The sequence below is a fragment of the Hydractinia symbiolongicarpus genome, chromosome 2 (genome assembly GCF_029227915.1).
Source record: "Hydractinia symbiolongicarpus strain clone_291-10 chromosome 2, HSymV2.1, whole genome shotgun sequence".
NCBI classification, from domain to species: Eukaryota; Metazoa; Cnidaria; class Hydrozoa; order Anthoathecata; family Hydractiniidae; genus Hydractinia; species Hydractinia symbiolongicarpus.
Window position 1 is genome coordinate 25223607 of NC_079876.1, and position 12449 is coordinate 25236055.

General features: G+C 31.9%; 2 protein-coding genes across 3 annotated transcripts in view; both read right to left on the bottom strand.

Annotated features, from left to right (window-relative positions):
* The window catches only part of LOC130630334 (RB1-inducible coiled-coil protein 1-like), a 43346-nt gene that overhangs the window by 30453 nt on the left and 444 nt on the right, over positions 1-12449 (bottom strand). Inside the window, exons 1-11 of one of the 2 annotated variants that reach the window (XM_057443800.1) lie at positions 7243-7590; positions 6879-6966; positions 6599-6728; positions 6422-6503; positions 6230-6315; positions 5766-5881; positions 5100-5186; positions 4819-4921; positions 3958-4014; positions 3396-3447; positions 1300-1418 (exon numbers count right to left, since the gene is read on the bottom strand). In XM_057443800.1, coding sequence (XP_057299783.1) covers positions 1300-1418; positions 3396-3447; positions 3958-4014; positions 4819-4921; positions 5100-5186; positions 5766-5881; positions 6230-6315; positions 6422-6503; positions 6599-6728; positions 6879-6946 — 900 coding nt within the window. In that variant the 5' untranslated portion in view covers positions 6947-6966; positions 7243-7590. Of the gene's footprint in view, positions 1-1299; positions 1419-3395; positions 3448-3957; positions 4015-4818; positions 4922-5099; positions 5187-5765; positions 5882-6229; positions 6316-6421; positions 6504-6598; positions 6729-6878; positions 6967-7242; positions 7591-12449 lie in introns of those variants that run through there. The other variant, XM_057443799.1, reaches the window with a different exon arrangement.
* Positions 7046-11297, bottom strand: LOC130630010 (uncharacterized). Its single transcript, XM_057443407.1, has 5 exons — positions 8482-11297; positions 8162-8400; positions 7582-7622; positions 7243-7398; positions 7046-7129 (listed from the first exon to the last, which is right to left on the bottom strand). Exons 1-5 carry the CDS (start codon positions 11295-11297, stop codon positions 7046-7048), a joined length of 3336 nt encoding a protein of 1111 aa, XP_057299390.1.

Below are 12449 nucleotides of genomic sequence, written 5' to 3' on the forward strand. Positions count from 1 at the left end.
TAAGTAGCTGATCAGTTAGAGTGTATATACCACCAAAACTTTTTGAAATATTCTCTCAACTGTAGGGGATACCTGTACATGTCATTTTTAAGTAAACAACCAATGATTGATAACTAGTTGTGCTTAAAATGCTATTATAATGTGAATATAAACTGCGTTAATATATTTGTGAGCTTCATTTCTCAAGATATATAACGTCAACAGTCTTATGGTCACTGCCATGACTGTGTTGATTATGGAACTTTCTTTTCGGTAAAATACTATCTTTTGTGACGTAAGTCCACGAGATGCAAACATACGCATTTTGAATGAGCGAAGCGAGAGAATGCTCCTGTGATTGTCTAAAAGTAAGTTTATTTACCATATTTTAAAATAAATGTCTTCCTCGGAATAAAATAATATTTTATGGTTATAAATAAAGTTGTGAGATTTCGACACAAGTTCTCACTTAAAAAAAATAAGTATTACGTGTACCCAACTTTATTATGAAATTTTTCTTGTGTTATTTTTGTATCAACACATCTTGAAAGACAACAGGTGCTTTAAACTTGCTAGACTTGAAAACAAGACGTTAAGTGATTATGCACAATAAATTATACTGGAGGTGATTTTGAAAGAAAACAAAAACAGTCTCAAAGCTTTTTTTTTTTTGTTTACCTACTTTAGTATGTTGTTAAATTGTTGAAAATAATTTTTTTTACGATTTTGTTGTTCTACTGGAATTTAACTTGTCATCGTTCAAACCTAGCAATAAATTATTATCTCTGTTGGACCAAGAAGTGAGTGCATCCTGACAAGTCCTGGTTAAGCAATATATGTCGTCTGATGCCACAAACCAACAAAATATGTACGAACCAAGTTGGCTTTTGTTCAATTATAGCAATGACCGTTAATGTAGTAATGGCTTTTTGGGTATGAAATTTGGACATAATAAAATGCAAAAACGTTTTATGCAATGTTGTTTTCCAAGAGCAGCTCACAATATTTGGATTTGATTTTTAAATTTCCAAAATTCCTGCATATGATACAATTTTCTTGCACCAAATCAGTGTAGTTTAAAAATGGGTAGATCTGCCTAATGTTCTCTTAAACCTAGATCCCCAGGACCATGATATATGAAAGTGTTAAAACAACACAGGTGCTTTTGTTTAGGTTTTAATTCCCTGTATTTTCTGGTGGTATGCTGAAGATTTTGCTGTAGCATCAGTTGTTGTCAAAGAATAATGGCCAGACAAGGAAAAGTCCTAACAAGAATGGCTTGTTTCAAACTTTAAAATGTACAATATAAAATACAGTTACCTGGGCCATGTCTACTTGATCCTGAATAAGTTGTTTCATGATAGTGACTCGCCCTTCTAAACTTGCTAATCTCTCTGTTAGGCCTTTAATTTCTTTCATGTTAACATTATTAACAGAGTCTAAATTAGATTAAAACGTATGTGAGTGAAAATATTGTGAACAAGAAATAAATTATAAATGAAGCATGGTTAACACTGTTAAATACTACATTTTGTAGTTATTCAATGATATAAATATATTTTGTGACAAACCTAGGTGCTTCTTAATTGTTCAGGCCTTTTTATTCAAAATTATAGAGCTATAACTTTCTTTACTAAGCCTAAATAACTCACATAACACTACAAATAAAGACAATTTCATTTTTATAAAAATCAGATTACAAATATTCGTAGTCTATCTTATTGTGGATTCAAAGGCATTTTCCATAACTTATGCTTGTCATTGCAGAGGGATTTCCATTGCTTCACGAAGACTGCATACCAACGTCAATAAAAAGAAACAACTCTTAAACATGTTCTTGCATTAACTTCAATTATTTTTCTTAATTAACAAGTAATAAAGGATTGTTTGTACAGTTTTAAGAAACTTAGTACAGGGCTATTTAAAACTTTAAAAAGAATTGTGAACCAGAAAAGAACTAATAATAATTTTTTAACAACATCTTCATAAAAGAAGAAAATAATTTTCGTAATTGATGAATTCCAATTCTTTAACTTTCTATAAATAGTACTTTAAAATATAAAAATTCCATTAACCTTATTCATGCTGGGAGTGGGGGAAGCTTTAAATTTTGTGACTTTTCCTAACTTTCATTTAGCTTTATTTGCCCAAAAATGTTTTTTCGGAATTATGCAGTAATATTCTGAAAAAATTTTTTGACTAAAAAATGTTTTAACATGTTTTTAAAAACTTAATGTTACTTCTTAGTTTATATTGTTATAATATTTTGTTTTTCTATTATTATTGTTACTAAATCCCTCACAATTATATACCATTTAAAATCGTTAACATAATTCAAAGTTAGTGTTGTATTTTTCTATATGACCCTGTATTTGATGACTTCATCAACAAAAATGCTGACCTCACCAAATTGTTTATTGTAAAACATTTGTGGTAAGTCAGGTCCAACGGACAACAATTGTAGAAATTACTTATCTGCATTTACTAACAATGTGCTACCACCATACTGCAACTTATCTATATTTACTAAAAATATGCTACCACCATGCTGCAACTTATCTGTATTTAATAACAATGTGCTACCACCATGCTGCAACTTATCTGTATTTAATAACAATGTGCTACCACCATGCTGCAACTTATCTATATTTACTAAAAATATGCTACCACCATGCTGCAACTTATCTGCATTTACTAACAATGTGCTACAACCATCCTGCAACTTATCTATATTTACTAAAAATATGCTACCACCATACTGCAACTTATCTATATTTACTAAAAATATGCTACCACCATGCTGCAACTTATCTGTATTTAATAACAATGTACTACCACCATGCTGCAACTTATCTGTATTTAATAACAATGTGCTACCACCATACTGCAACTTATCTGTATTTACTAACAATGTACTACCACCATACTGCAACTTATCTGCATTTAATAACAATGTACTACCACCATACTGCAACTTATCTGCATTTAATAACAATGTTCTGCCATCATACTGCAACTTATCTGCATTCACTAACAATGTACTACCATCATACTGCCACTCATTTGTATTTACTAACAATGTACTACCACCATACTGCAACTTATCTGCATTTAATAACAATGTGCTACCATCATACTGCAACTTAGCTGCATTCACTAACAATGTACTACCATCATACTGCCACTTATTTGTATTTACTAACAATGTTCTACCACCATACTGCAACTTATCTGTATTTAATAACAACGTGCTACCACCATGCTGAAACTTATCTGTATTTAATAACAATGTACTACCATCATACTGCCACTTATTTGTATTTACTAACAATGTTCTACAACCATTCTGCAATTCATCTGTATTTACTAACAATGTCCCATCTGTATTTAATATGTGACAGTAAAAACAACCATACCTAAAATTTTTTGGGCTTCTAAAAACACAGATTCCACAGCATTTGTGTTGGACTGAAAGAAAAAATATCCCACTTGAATAAGTTATTTTCACTGAATTTCTAGATTTTATAAAACTAGCTGTTAGTCCATGGAAAACCCATTGGTGTTAAACTGACATGAAACCTTACAGGAAATCAATCACTACTTGCAGGTACCATATTTGGCTCACAGACAGACAAATAGCATTATTATTAAAGACTAGTCATTAGGCTGTTGAAAAATCCATAGAGTTGCGTGTCAGCAAATTATCTACTCTGCAGGGGACCTGGAATGAAAAAGCGGCTACCCATTTTGAACACACAAAATACGGCTATTATCAAATACATATCTGTATTTATGGGAAGCAGTAAAGGGACAATATATATGCACTGAGGGCTGTAACATTATGTAGCTTGCTTGCAATAGCAGCATAATGAAGTGTTCAGTATTCTTCTTTCTCCAGGGTTTACCATGGTATCACTATAAAAAAAACTACTGTAGAATGTCTTTATGCATAGCATAAAAAACTATTTGAGCATCTACCTGTTTCATGAAATCTTCACATTGCTGCAGAAGATTTTGAATTGTTGACTGTTGATCCTACAAAATTATGATGTTATTATAAACAGATGTTGTGTTCTAAAGACTTTTTTTAAATTTAGATGAAAAATATAATTTAACAACTAGTCATTATCACGATATAAAACTGTCAATAAACTTGTATAAAGCCTGAAAACTACCATTAATTAACTTTGTGGTAGCAAAAGTATGACCATGTATTTGGTGTAAACATAAAATCAACCCGTTGTAGACAAGAAACAAAATAAAGTATGTAAAATATATATTTTAAGAAAATTCTTGGTGTACAGGAAAGTGTCTGCTTTAGAGGTTCCGAGTATTGTGCTCAAATTAAACAAATTATTATGGCTGCACATTATGCTAATTTGTTATACTATCTTGATGGGTTGAAAAAAGCCATATTAGATCCATGGATTTAAAAAAGGAACATCTTTCTTATCATACCAACTTGCATTATCACATGTAAAATAATTACAAAAACTGTTAATTTTTGATTTTCAAGTTTAAAATTAAAATACTTCTTGACGGTTCCAAACAAATCTAATATTAATTTGTTTTGTGTTTTGTCCACATTTTGCACTGTAACTACCAAGCTAGTAAAATAGAAAAAATCACAGGAGATTATAAAAAAATTCCTGCTTTTCCAAGTTGGTTGTAAACCAAGGGTGGATCTATACTTTACTTGCCATTAATATAGAGCTTTTTAACTCTTTTTTTAAGAACAAATCGCTTAATGCTTTATTATCAGCTCTCTTGTTTGACTAAATCCATCCCATAATGTACATGCACTGCTCTATATTTTACAAACCAAAAACACTAACATACATGATTAGAAATCCATTCAAGCAAAGAAGGAGTTTCAGTTGCTCCTTTACACAAGCACGGCAACAATGGTAACTGCTGCAAAAGTGAAAACACATGTTGAAATCTGCAAATAAAAAATAGGAAGATTTGTGTACATATTATGACAGCAAACAGTTTGTTAAAATACCAACGTTAAAAAGTAGTTGATGGGCGATATTATTTCATATTTTAAAATCTATAGTAAAGACCCACTCTAATACAAACAACAATGATGGTAAAAACACATCAACAATAATACTTACGACTGTAGCATCTTTTTACACTGCACTTGAGCTATCAGAAAGTTTCGAAAAGATCCTTTGACAACATCAACATGAGTTTTAAATGCACTGAAAATTAAAAAAACAGAAGGAAGGAATATCCAATTTGTAATCTATGCAAAATAGCTATACCAAATGACAACTATATTTACAGATTTTACAGATTTTTCTGGTGAAGTTAACTTTTATCCAAACAAATCTATTGTAATAATCATTGTCTGTGACATTTGATGATTCGCAAAATGACAAATTTTGACTTACTTATACAATTAAAAAAGAATATAAATCGCAGAATTTTCCATTTTCAGTTAATGCTGGGAAATTTCTGTCAATGCTAAAACTTAGTATGAAATCAATTTTTAGAAATTTGGTAAACGTAACAAATAGGTCTTCTTTCAAACAGAAGTAGTGAAATTAACTAACACTGACCTGCAATGAAACAGGTTATTAAAATCAATCCTACGTTTAAAAAATGAGTCAACATAGGTTGATTTAATCACTCTTATTTGAGTTCAAATCTGGCTTTTCACACAATTGCCATTATTTCTAATTCTTTGTTTGATAAAGTAACATGACAAACCAATGTAAAGATTATTAAAATACATATTTAAAACTGATTTCCACATTAATTTTGTTATTTATCCATACTCTGTAATATGATCCAAATTTGCAATTGCTGCAAGCCAGCCATTCTTCTGCAAGATTTGATCATTTACCAAGTTTTCACAATTTTCACCAATTTCTGATGCACAACGTTGAAATTCCTAACAATGAAAATTGAAATGTTCTAAAATAGCAAATGATAAATATATTCAAATTTTCGTGTATTACCAAAAGAAATAGTTTCAGTGCAAACTACAACTACAAATTTATATCAAAGCCCTTCAACGTGTTCTTTTCTAAATGGTTAACATTATGGAAATAATTAGTTTATTTCCATTATGATATAAGTGTGTTGTAGTATAATATACCAGAGAATTATGATACTTTGGTCACAAACCCAAAGTATCATAATAACAGTCATAATAACAGTTAAATTATTGTTCAGTTTGGCAACATTAACAACAACTTTCAGAGCAACTTAAAAGCAAAGTGAATAAAGTAAATATTACTGCAGCAAGCTTCGCTCTTGCCACCAAGGTTTCATAACCAGGTTTCATCTTTAGACATTTCTCTACTTCTTCTTTAAGAGAAGCTTCTATAAAAAAATATAATTTACAAATCACTACTTTTGTCAATAAGGACAAACATTTGATTAAATGTGTTATGACAGGCATCAATTAATTAAAAAAGGCCAACGTTACCTGAACCAAGATTAAAACTTGGTGATGGTGGCACTGGTGAGTCAATGGTTGTTCTGCTGAATAAGTAAAATGGCAAACTTTCCTAGATCAATAAGAAAGGGGAAATAATTAATTTTATTATACAACATGAACAACATGTACAGTTAAAAAAATTTTTAACGAAACAGATAATCTTACTGTTCCAGAACCAACATAACTAGCCACTCTGTTTGAAGGATTTAATGGTACACCATGAGCAGATAGCAAAACTTGCTTTTTTGTAGGTACAAATATTGTTTGCTGTATTGCTTCCATTAAATGACCAACACTTATACAAAATAGAAGAAACATTACAAATTTTGATAATTACATTAAAGTAAACAAAGGCAGCTCTCTTTGTGATCCGAAAAAGTAGGAGTTAGAAATTAAGTGAAATAAAAACAAATATGGAAAAAAGATAATAACACAGAAAATATACCTATTTACAGCAAGTTCTGTATCAAATTTCAGCATAATGCCAATATCCACCAAGAATACATGCAGCATTGTTTATTTGTATTACTTGTCTAAAACAGAATTGTTTGCACCATAGAGTTTATTTAGAGACTATACAGTCAAATCTGTTTAAAATGGACTTTCAGAGAATCAGGCCTGGTCAGGAGCAAAATCACCCATGTACGGTACATCACTCTCCCAAATTAGTAATGGCATGCAATGATGATTACACGCCTAAGTTATGTTATAGCAAGATAAGCAAGCAACATAGCAAGAACTTTTTTCTCAAAAACTGATAAAAAAAGTTAGCGTACAAAAATTGAAACGTTTTTTTCATGTAAAATTACCTGATGTTTTGTTACGACAGTGGCACCCTTAGTGAAGGCTTTCAGTGATGAAATAGGGGGCCCTTTCACAGTTGGAGTGCTCATCAAGACGTTCAAATATTTGGTGCAGAGCTTGCACCAAACTTGCGTAACGTACTCCTTGCCATTTTTTTCCACCTTCGACCCAATGATATTGTTGCACTATACCACTATTGCAGCTACCATTTTGATATATAATAGTTTGTTTATATATATGTCGGTCACGGCAATTCGGTAACACGTTTTTAGTACGAATTAAGATGGTGTCTAGTTTCTCATCCTTCTAAGTTGTAACTTGGTGTCAGAAGTAAAAATGAATACATCACATAAACGACCAGAATTGAAGTTAACTGGCAACATATCTGAAAATTTCAAGAATTTTGAACTTAGATTCAATGACTATTGCATTCAGTCGAACTACAGAAATTTGGAGAAAGACTTACAAACTGAGCAAGCAGAACATTACAGATAGATAGATATTTTATTTATCAATAGCAGTTATATATATACAATTAAAATTAAAAGAAAATAAATATAAAGAAAAAGAAAATAAATATCATAATTAGTCAGGGTAACAAAATTAAAATATATAATGCTATTGAAGGGAGACCATACCTAATAGCATAAAGCTAAGGCAAAGGGTATGGCCACCCTTGGACAATTACAGTAAACGATACGAGACGCACAAAACAACACACACATAAAAGTGGGTCAATATAAACAACCATGCGGGAAACAAATGGCCAAGTCTGACAATTCAGGAAGGATTAGTAAGAGGAAACAAAGTACTTTTTCAGATCACTTCTAAGATTAAAATAATCAAGGGAGACAAATTTTCTAGTCATTAAAGACTGCAATTTATTCCAGGAATTAATGGCATTAAATCTAATTGAGTTTTTACCAAAAGAAATAGTATTAAAGGTAGGGAGATTGATCAAACCAATTTTCTCTGCCCGAGTGCCTTGAGCATGGGTGAAGTCAACCGCAAATGTATTAAGGATAGAAGCAGGCAATTTTTCATGAAATAGTTTATGTAAAAATAGAATATTGTGACATTTGACAATATCAGAGAATTTGAGGAGCTCAAGATTACCATACAGGTGACTGGATGATGCTCTTCGAGATTCAAAAGACATGAGTCTAATAGCAAAATTTTGCAAAACAGTAATACGATTAACATCAAGACTGTTTGGCTGACCCCAAATTTGATTACAATATTGCAAGTGTGAATGAAAAATGGCATAGTAAACTAGAATAAGAACATTTAAAGGCACAAAGTGACGAAGTTTAGCTAAAGCTCCATTGGCCCTCTTGAGCTTGGCAACAGTATCATTGATCTGAGACTTCCAGCTTAAATCAGAATCTAATAGAACACCAAGATATTTAATACAATTACTAGGTATAAGCCTTTTACCATTGATAAAAAGCCTAAAATCGTAATTAAGAGGTTTCCGTGTATGTTTAAAAACAATGTACTCAGTCTTACTAGCATTAAGAGAAATTTTATTGGCATTGAGCCAATGGCAAAGAAGCTTGAGGTCAAAATTCATTTGTTTGGCCAGTTGTTTCAAAGATTTACTGAAGTTTAAGAGATTGGTGTCATCAGCAAAGTGATGCACCAAAGAAAAATTAATTGAACAATGCAGGTCGTTAATATAAATTAAAAATAAAAGAGGTCCTAAAACAGAGCCCTGAGGGACACCATGCCTGATAAGATTACTAGTTGATATATTTCCATTGATGGATACAAACTGTTGACGTCCTGTTAAGTAAGACTTAAATAGTGAGAGTGGGATACCACGAATTCCATAGTGAAAAAGCTTTTTAAGCAAAATTTCATGATCAACCGTATCAAAAGCCTTTTGAAGATCAATGAACACTCCACATGCATAATTTCCTTTATCAAGAGCATCCATAATTTTTTGAGAGATGTTCAGAAGTGTTTGAGAAGTCGAGTAATTTTTCCTAAAGCCAAATTGATGCTTGTAGAGGGCGTTGTTTGCTTCGAGAAAACCATACACTCGTTTGTATATGATTTTTTCATATATTTTATCAATATTTGAGAGTAAGGATATAGGTCGGTAATTTGTTAATTCTAATTTGGACCCTTTTTTATAAATAGGGATGGTCTTGGCAGTTTTTAGGTTTGTAGGAAAAATACCAGTTGTGAAAGACAAATTAATAAGTTTTGAAAGTGGTATAGATAATTCAGATTTAACAAGAGTTAAAATATGGGCAGGAATACTGAATGGCCCAGAAGATTTACCAGGGTCAAGGGAAGAAATGCAATGCAGAACTTCTAAATCATCAGTTGGTGAAAGAAACATCGAATTAGAAGTAGAATTTTTTAGAAAAGAGGAGAAATGTTTTCGAGTGAACGGGATATTCATTCTGATGTTATCTGCAATTGAAGCAAAGTAATCATTAAAAGAATTAGCAATTGTCACTGGATCAGTTACAACAGAGTTATTAATGTTCATACAGGTGGGAGAAGCAGAAACAGAAGAACGAACAGAAATAATATTTTTAACCCCTTTCCAAATATTGCCAATATTTTTTTGGTTATTGCTAAAATATTTATTGAGGAAATTACTCTTACTCATTCTACATAGAGATACAATTTTGTTGCGGTACTTTTTAAAACTCTCTAGCAAGGAAGACTTTAAAAGTGGATCTTTCTCTCTTAAAAAGCATTTATGCAGATGGTCTCTTTTGATTATTGAGGTAAGGATACCATTAGTAATCCAAGGATTGGATTTTTTTTTTCTTTTTTTGTTGCATGTTTTTTTTAGAGGAGCATGATTGACCAATAGACTGTTGATACAATTGTAAAAATTGTTAAACGATAAGTTGGGATCATCTACATTCAATTGTAGGATATCATCCCAATTTTTATTGTGAAGTTCGGTGAGAAAGTCATTGTGATGAAATTTCTTCCAATCATGAACAAATATATCATCAGAGGTGTGCAAAGGATTGATTGCAGACAAGTTTTTTAAGACTAAGAACTGAGGGAAATGGTCAGATATTGAACTTATAATATTACCAGACACAGTGTCCCACTTGGCTGAACTAAAATAAATATTATCAATAATCGTGCTAGAAACTTCAGTAACTCTTGTGGGAAGAATTATATGCGGGAGTAAGTTAAATTGCGAAGTAATATCGATGTAATCGGACACTTCTTTGACTGTTTCAGACTTTAGAAGGTCAATATTAAAGTCTCCAAGGAGGAAGATAGACTTGTTATCTGAAGACGCTTTCTCAAGAAGAGGCAATAAAAAATGATTGTTGAACTCATCAACAGACATCGAGGGATGTCTGTAGATGCATCCAACAATCATGTTTCTATCTTTGGCCAGTATAATTTCAATGAATTTAGATTCAAGCTCCTTGCTTTTATATGCAAGAGTATCCAGGTCGGGACGTTCAATAAATTGCAAGTGATTAGGGATGTACAAAAGAGCACCACCCTTTTCACCTTCAGTAGGTGTGTGCGTGAAGGAATAACCCGATAGATCGCAGTTAATAGGTGGGATTTTAGTCTGGAATTTGGTCTCAGTGATACCAATAACACTGAAGTCATGCCCAAGTTGACCTAACAGAATCTTTAGTTCATCAATATGTTTAGACAGAGAGGCGATATTCATATGAAAAAGGGAGAATTTATCAGAATTAACTTGAAGGGCAGAGAATTCAATTGGATCGTAATATTTGCAGTTGACACCACCCATGGTTTCAGGATGGGGGACCTCGTTGATTTCAATAGAGTTGAGCTGGGAGAGAAACCTTTTCATTTCCATAGAGGAAAGACTCTTGTCATAAACTAAGGGGGGAGTTGTTGAGCCAAAGGGGAGAATTTTGTTGATACATTTACAACAGAACCAAAGTTCATCAGAGTTTTGGAGAGATATATAATCATCAGCATTGAGACCATTGCATTTAATATGAATCCAGAATTTACAAATATCACACTGAATAGCCTTATGATTTGAATTAACAGACTTTCCACAGACACCACACGGAAAATTTATCATTTTTAAGTGAACACACAGAACATAAAAATATCACACAAAAATTATCAACAAGCCTATAGAAACAAGATAATCACGTATGAGAGCAGACGAAAACAAGCAGGAAATGACACAACACACAAAATGACAATGGGATGTGTCAAAAGATGTGTTTAGTGTTTCAAAAGCTAGACAAGATGATAAACTACAGGGGAGTGAAAATTGATATTTATGACCGATTCAGCAAGCAAGCGCGCAAAAATAAATAAATAAATAAATTATTAAATCGAGTGAAAAAAAAAAAAAAAAAAAAAAAAAAAAAAAAAAAAAAAAGAAAAAAAAAAAAAAAAAAAAAAAAAAAAAAACGCCTTTTTTTGGCGCGAAAAAGACACGTTTAAAAATTTACCTTATTCCAAGGAAACATCGTCATAATAATAATCTAAGTCGCTTACGTGAAAAATTTTAAAAGGTTCATCTGTTATATTTGGTTTAATAAAAACATTACCCTTCCAAGACCAAGATGATGCAATTCTACCTTCGTGATATAATTGACTGCTCATTCCCAACAGGGCTTTATAAGCTGGGCAAAGATTATCTGAAATAACAACTTTACGATGATTTACACTGTCTTTCAACTTTTTACGGTTTTCGAGCGCTTTTTCAGCCTTCTTCCTGTTGACGAACCTAACTATAGTGCGCTTTGGAAATTTCGAGTCTCTTTCCCTCTTTGACTTTGGTAGGCGATGACAAGCCTCAATTTCGTTACAATCACAGTTAACACCGATTTCCTGAAGAATGCTTATTACCTTTGCTTCGAGATTTCGATCAGCGATATCATCTGATATGCCAATGATTTCCAGATTATTTCTTCTGGAGTATTGGTCCTGGGCGTTAATCTTCATTTCAAGGTTAATTTGAGATTCGTAAATTTCGTCGTTTTCCTTTTCAAGTAATCTAATTCTTTTTTTCATATTTTTGTTGTCGTCCAGAATTCGTTTAAGAACATTATTTTTGATTTCGTCTACGCTGTCTTTTATTTCTTTCAGCCCAACCTTTTCTTTCACTTCATCCTGAACTTTTATCAAAAATTGAACCAAATCTGGCTTTGTGAATTTATCAATTTGTGATTTAGATTTTCCCACAATGTCACTTAAGTTGGCAAGTGTAAAAGACGAA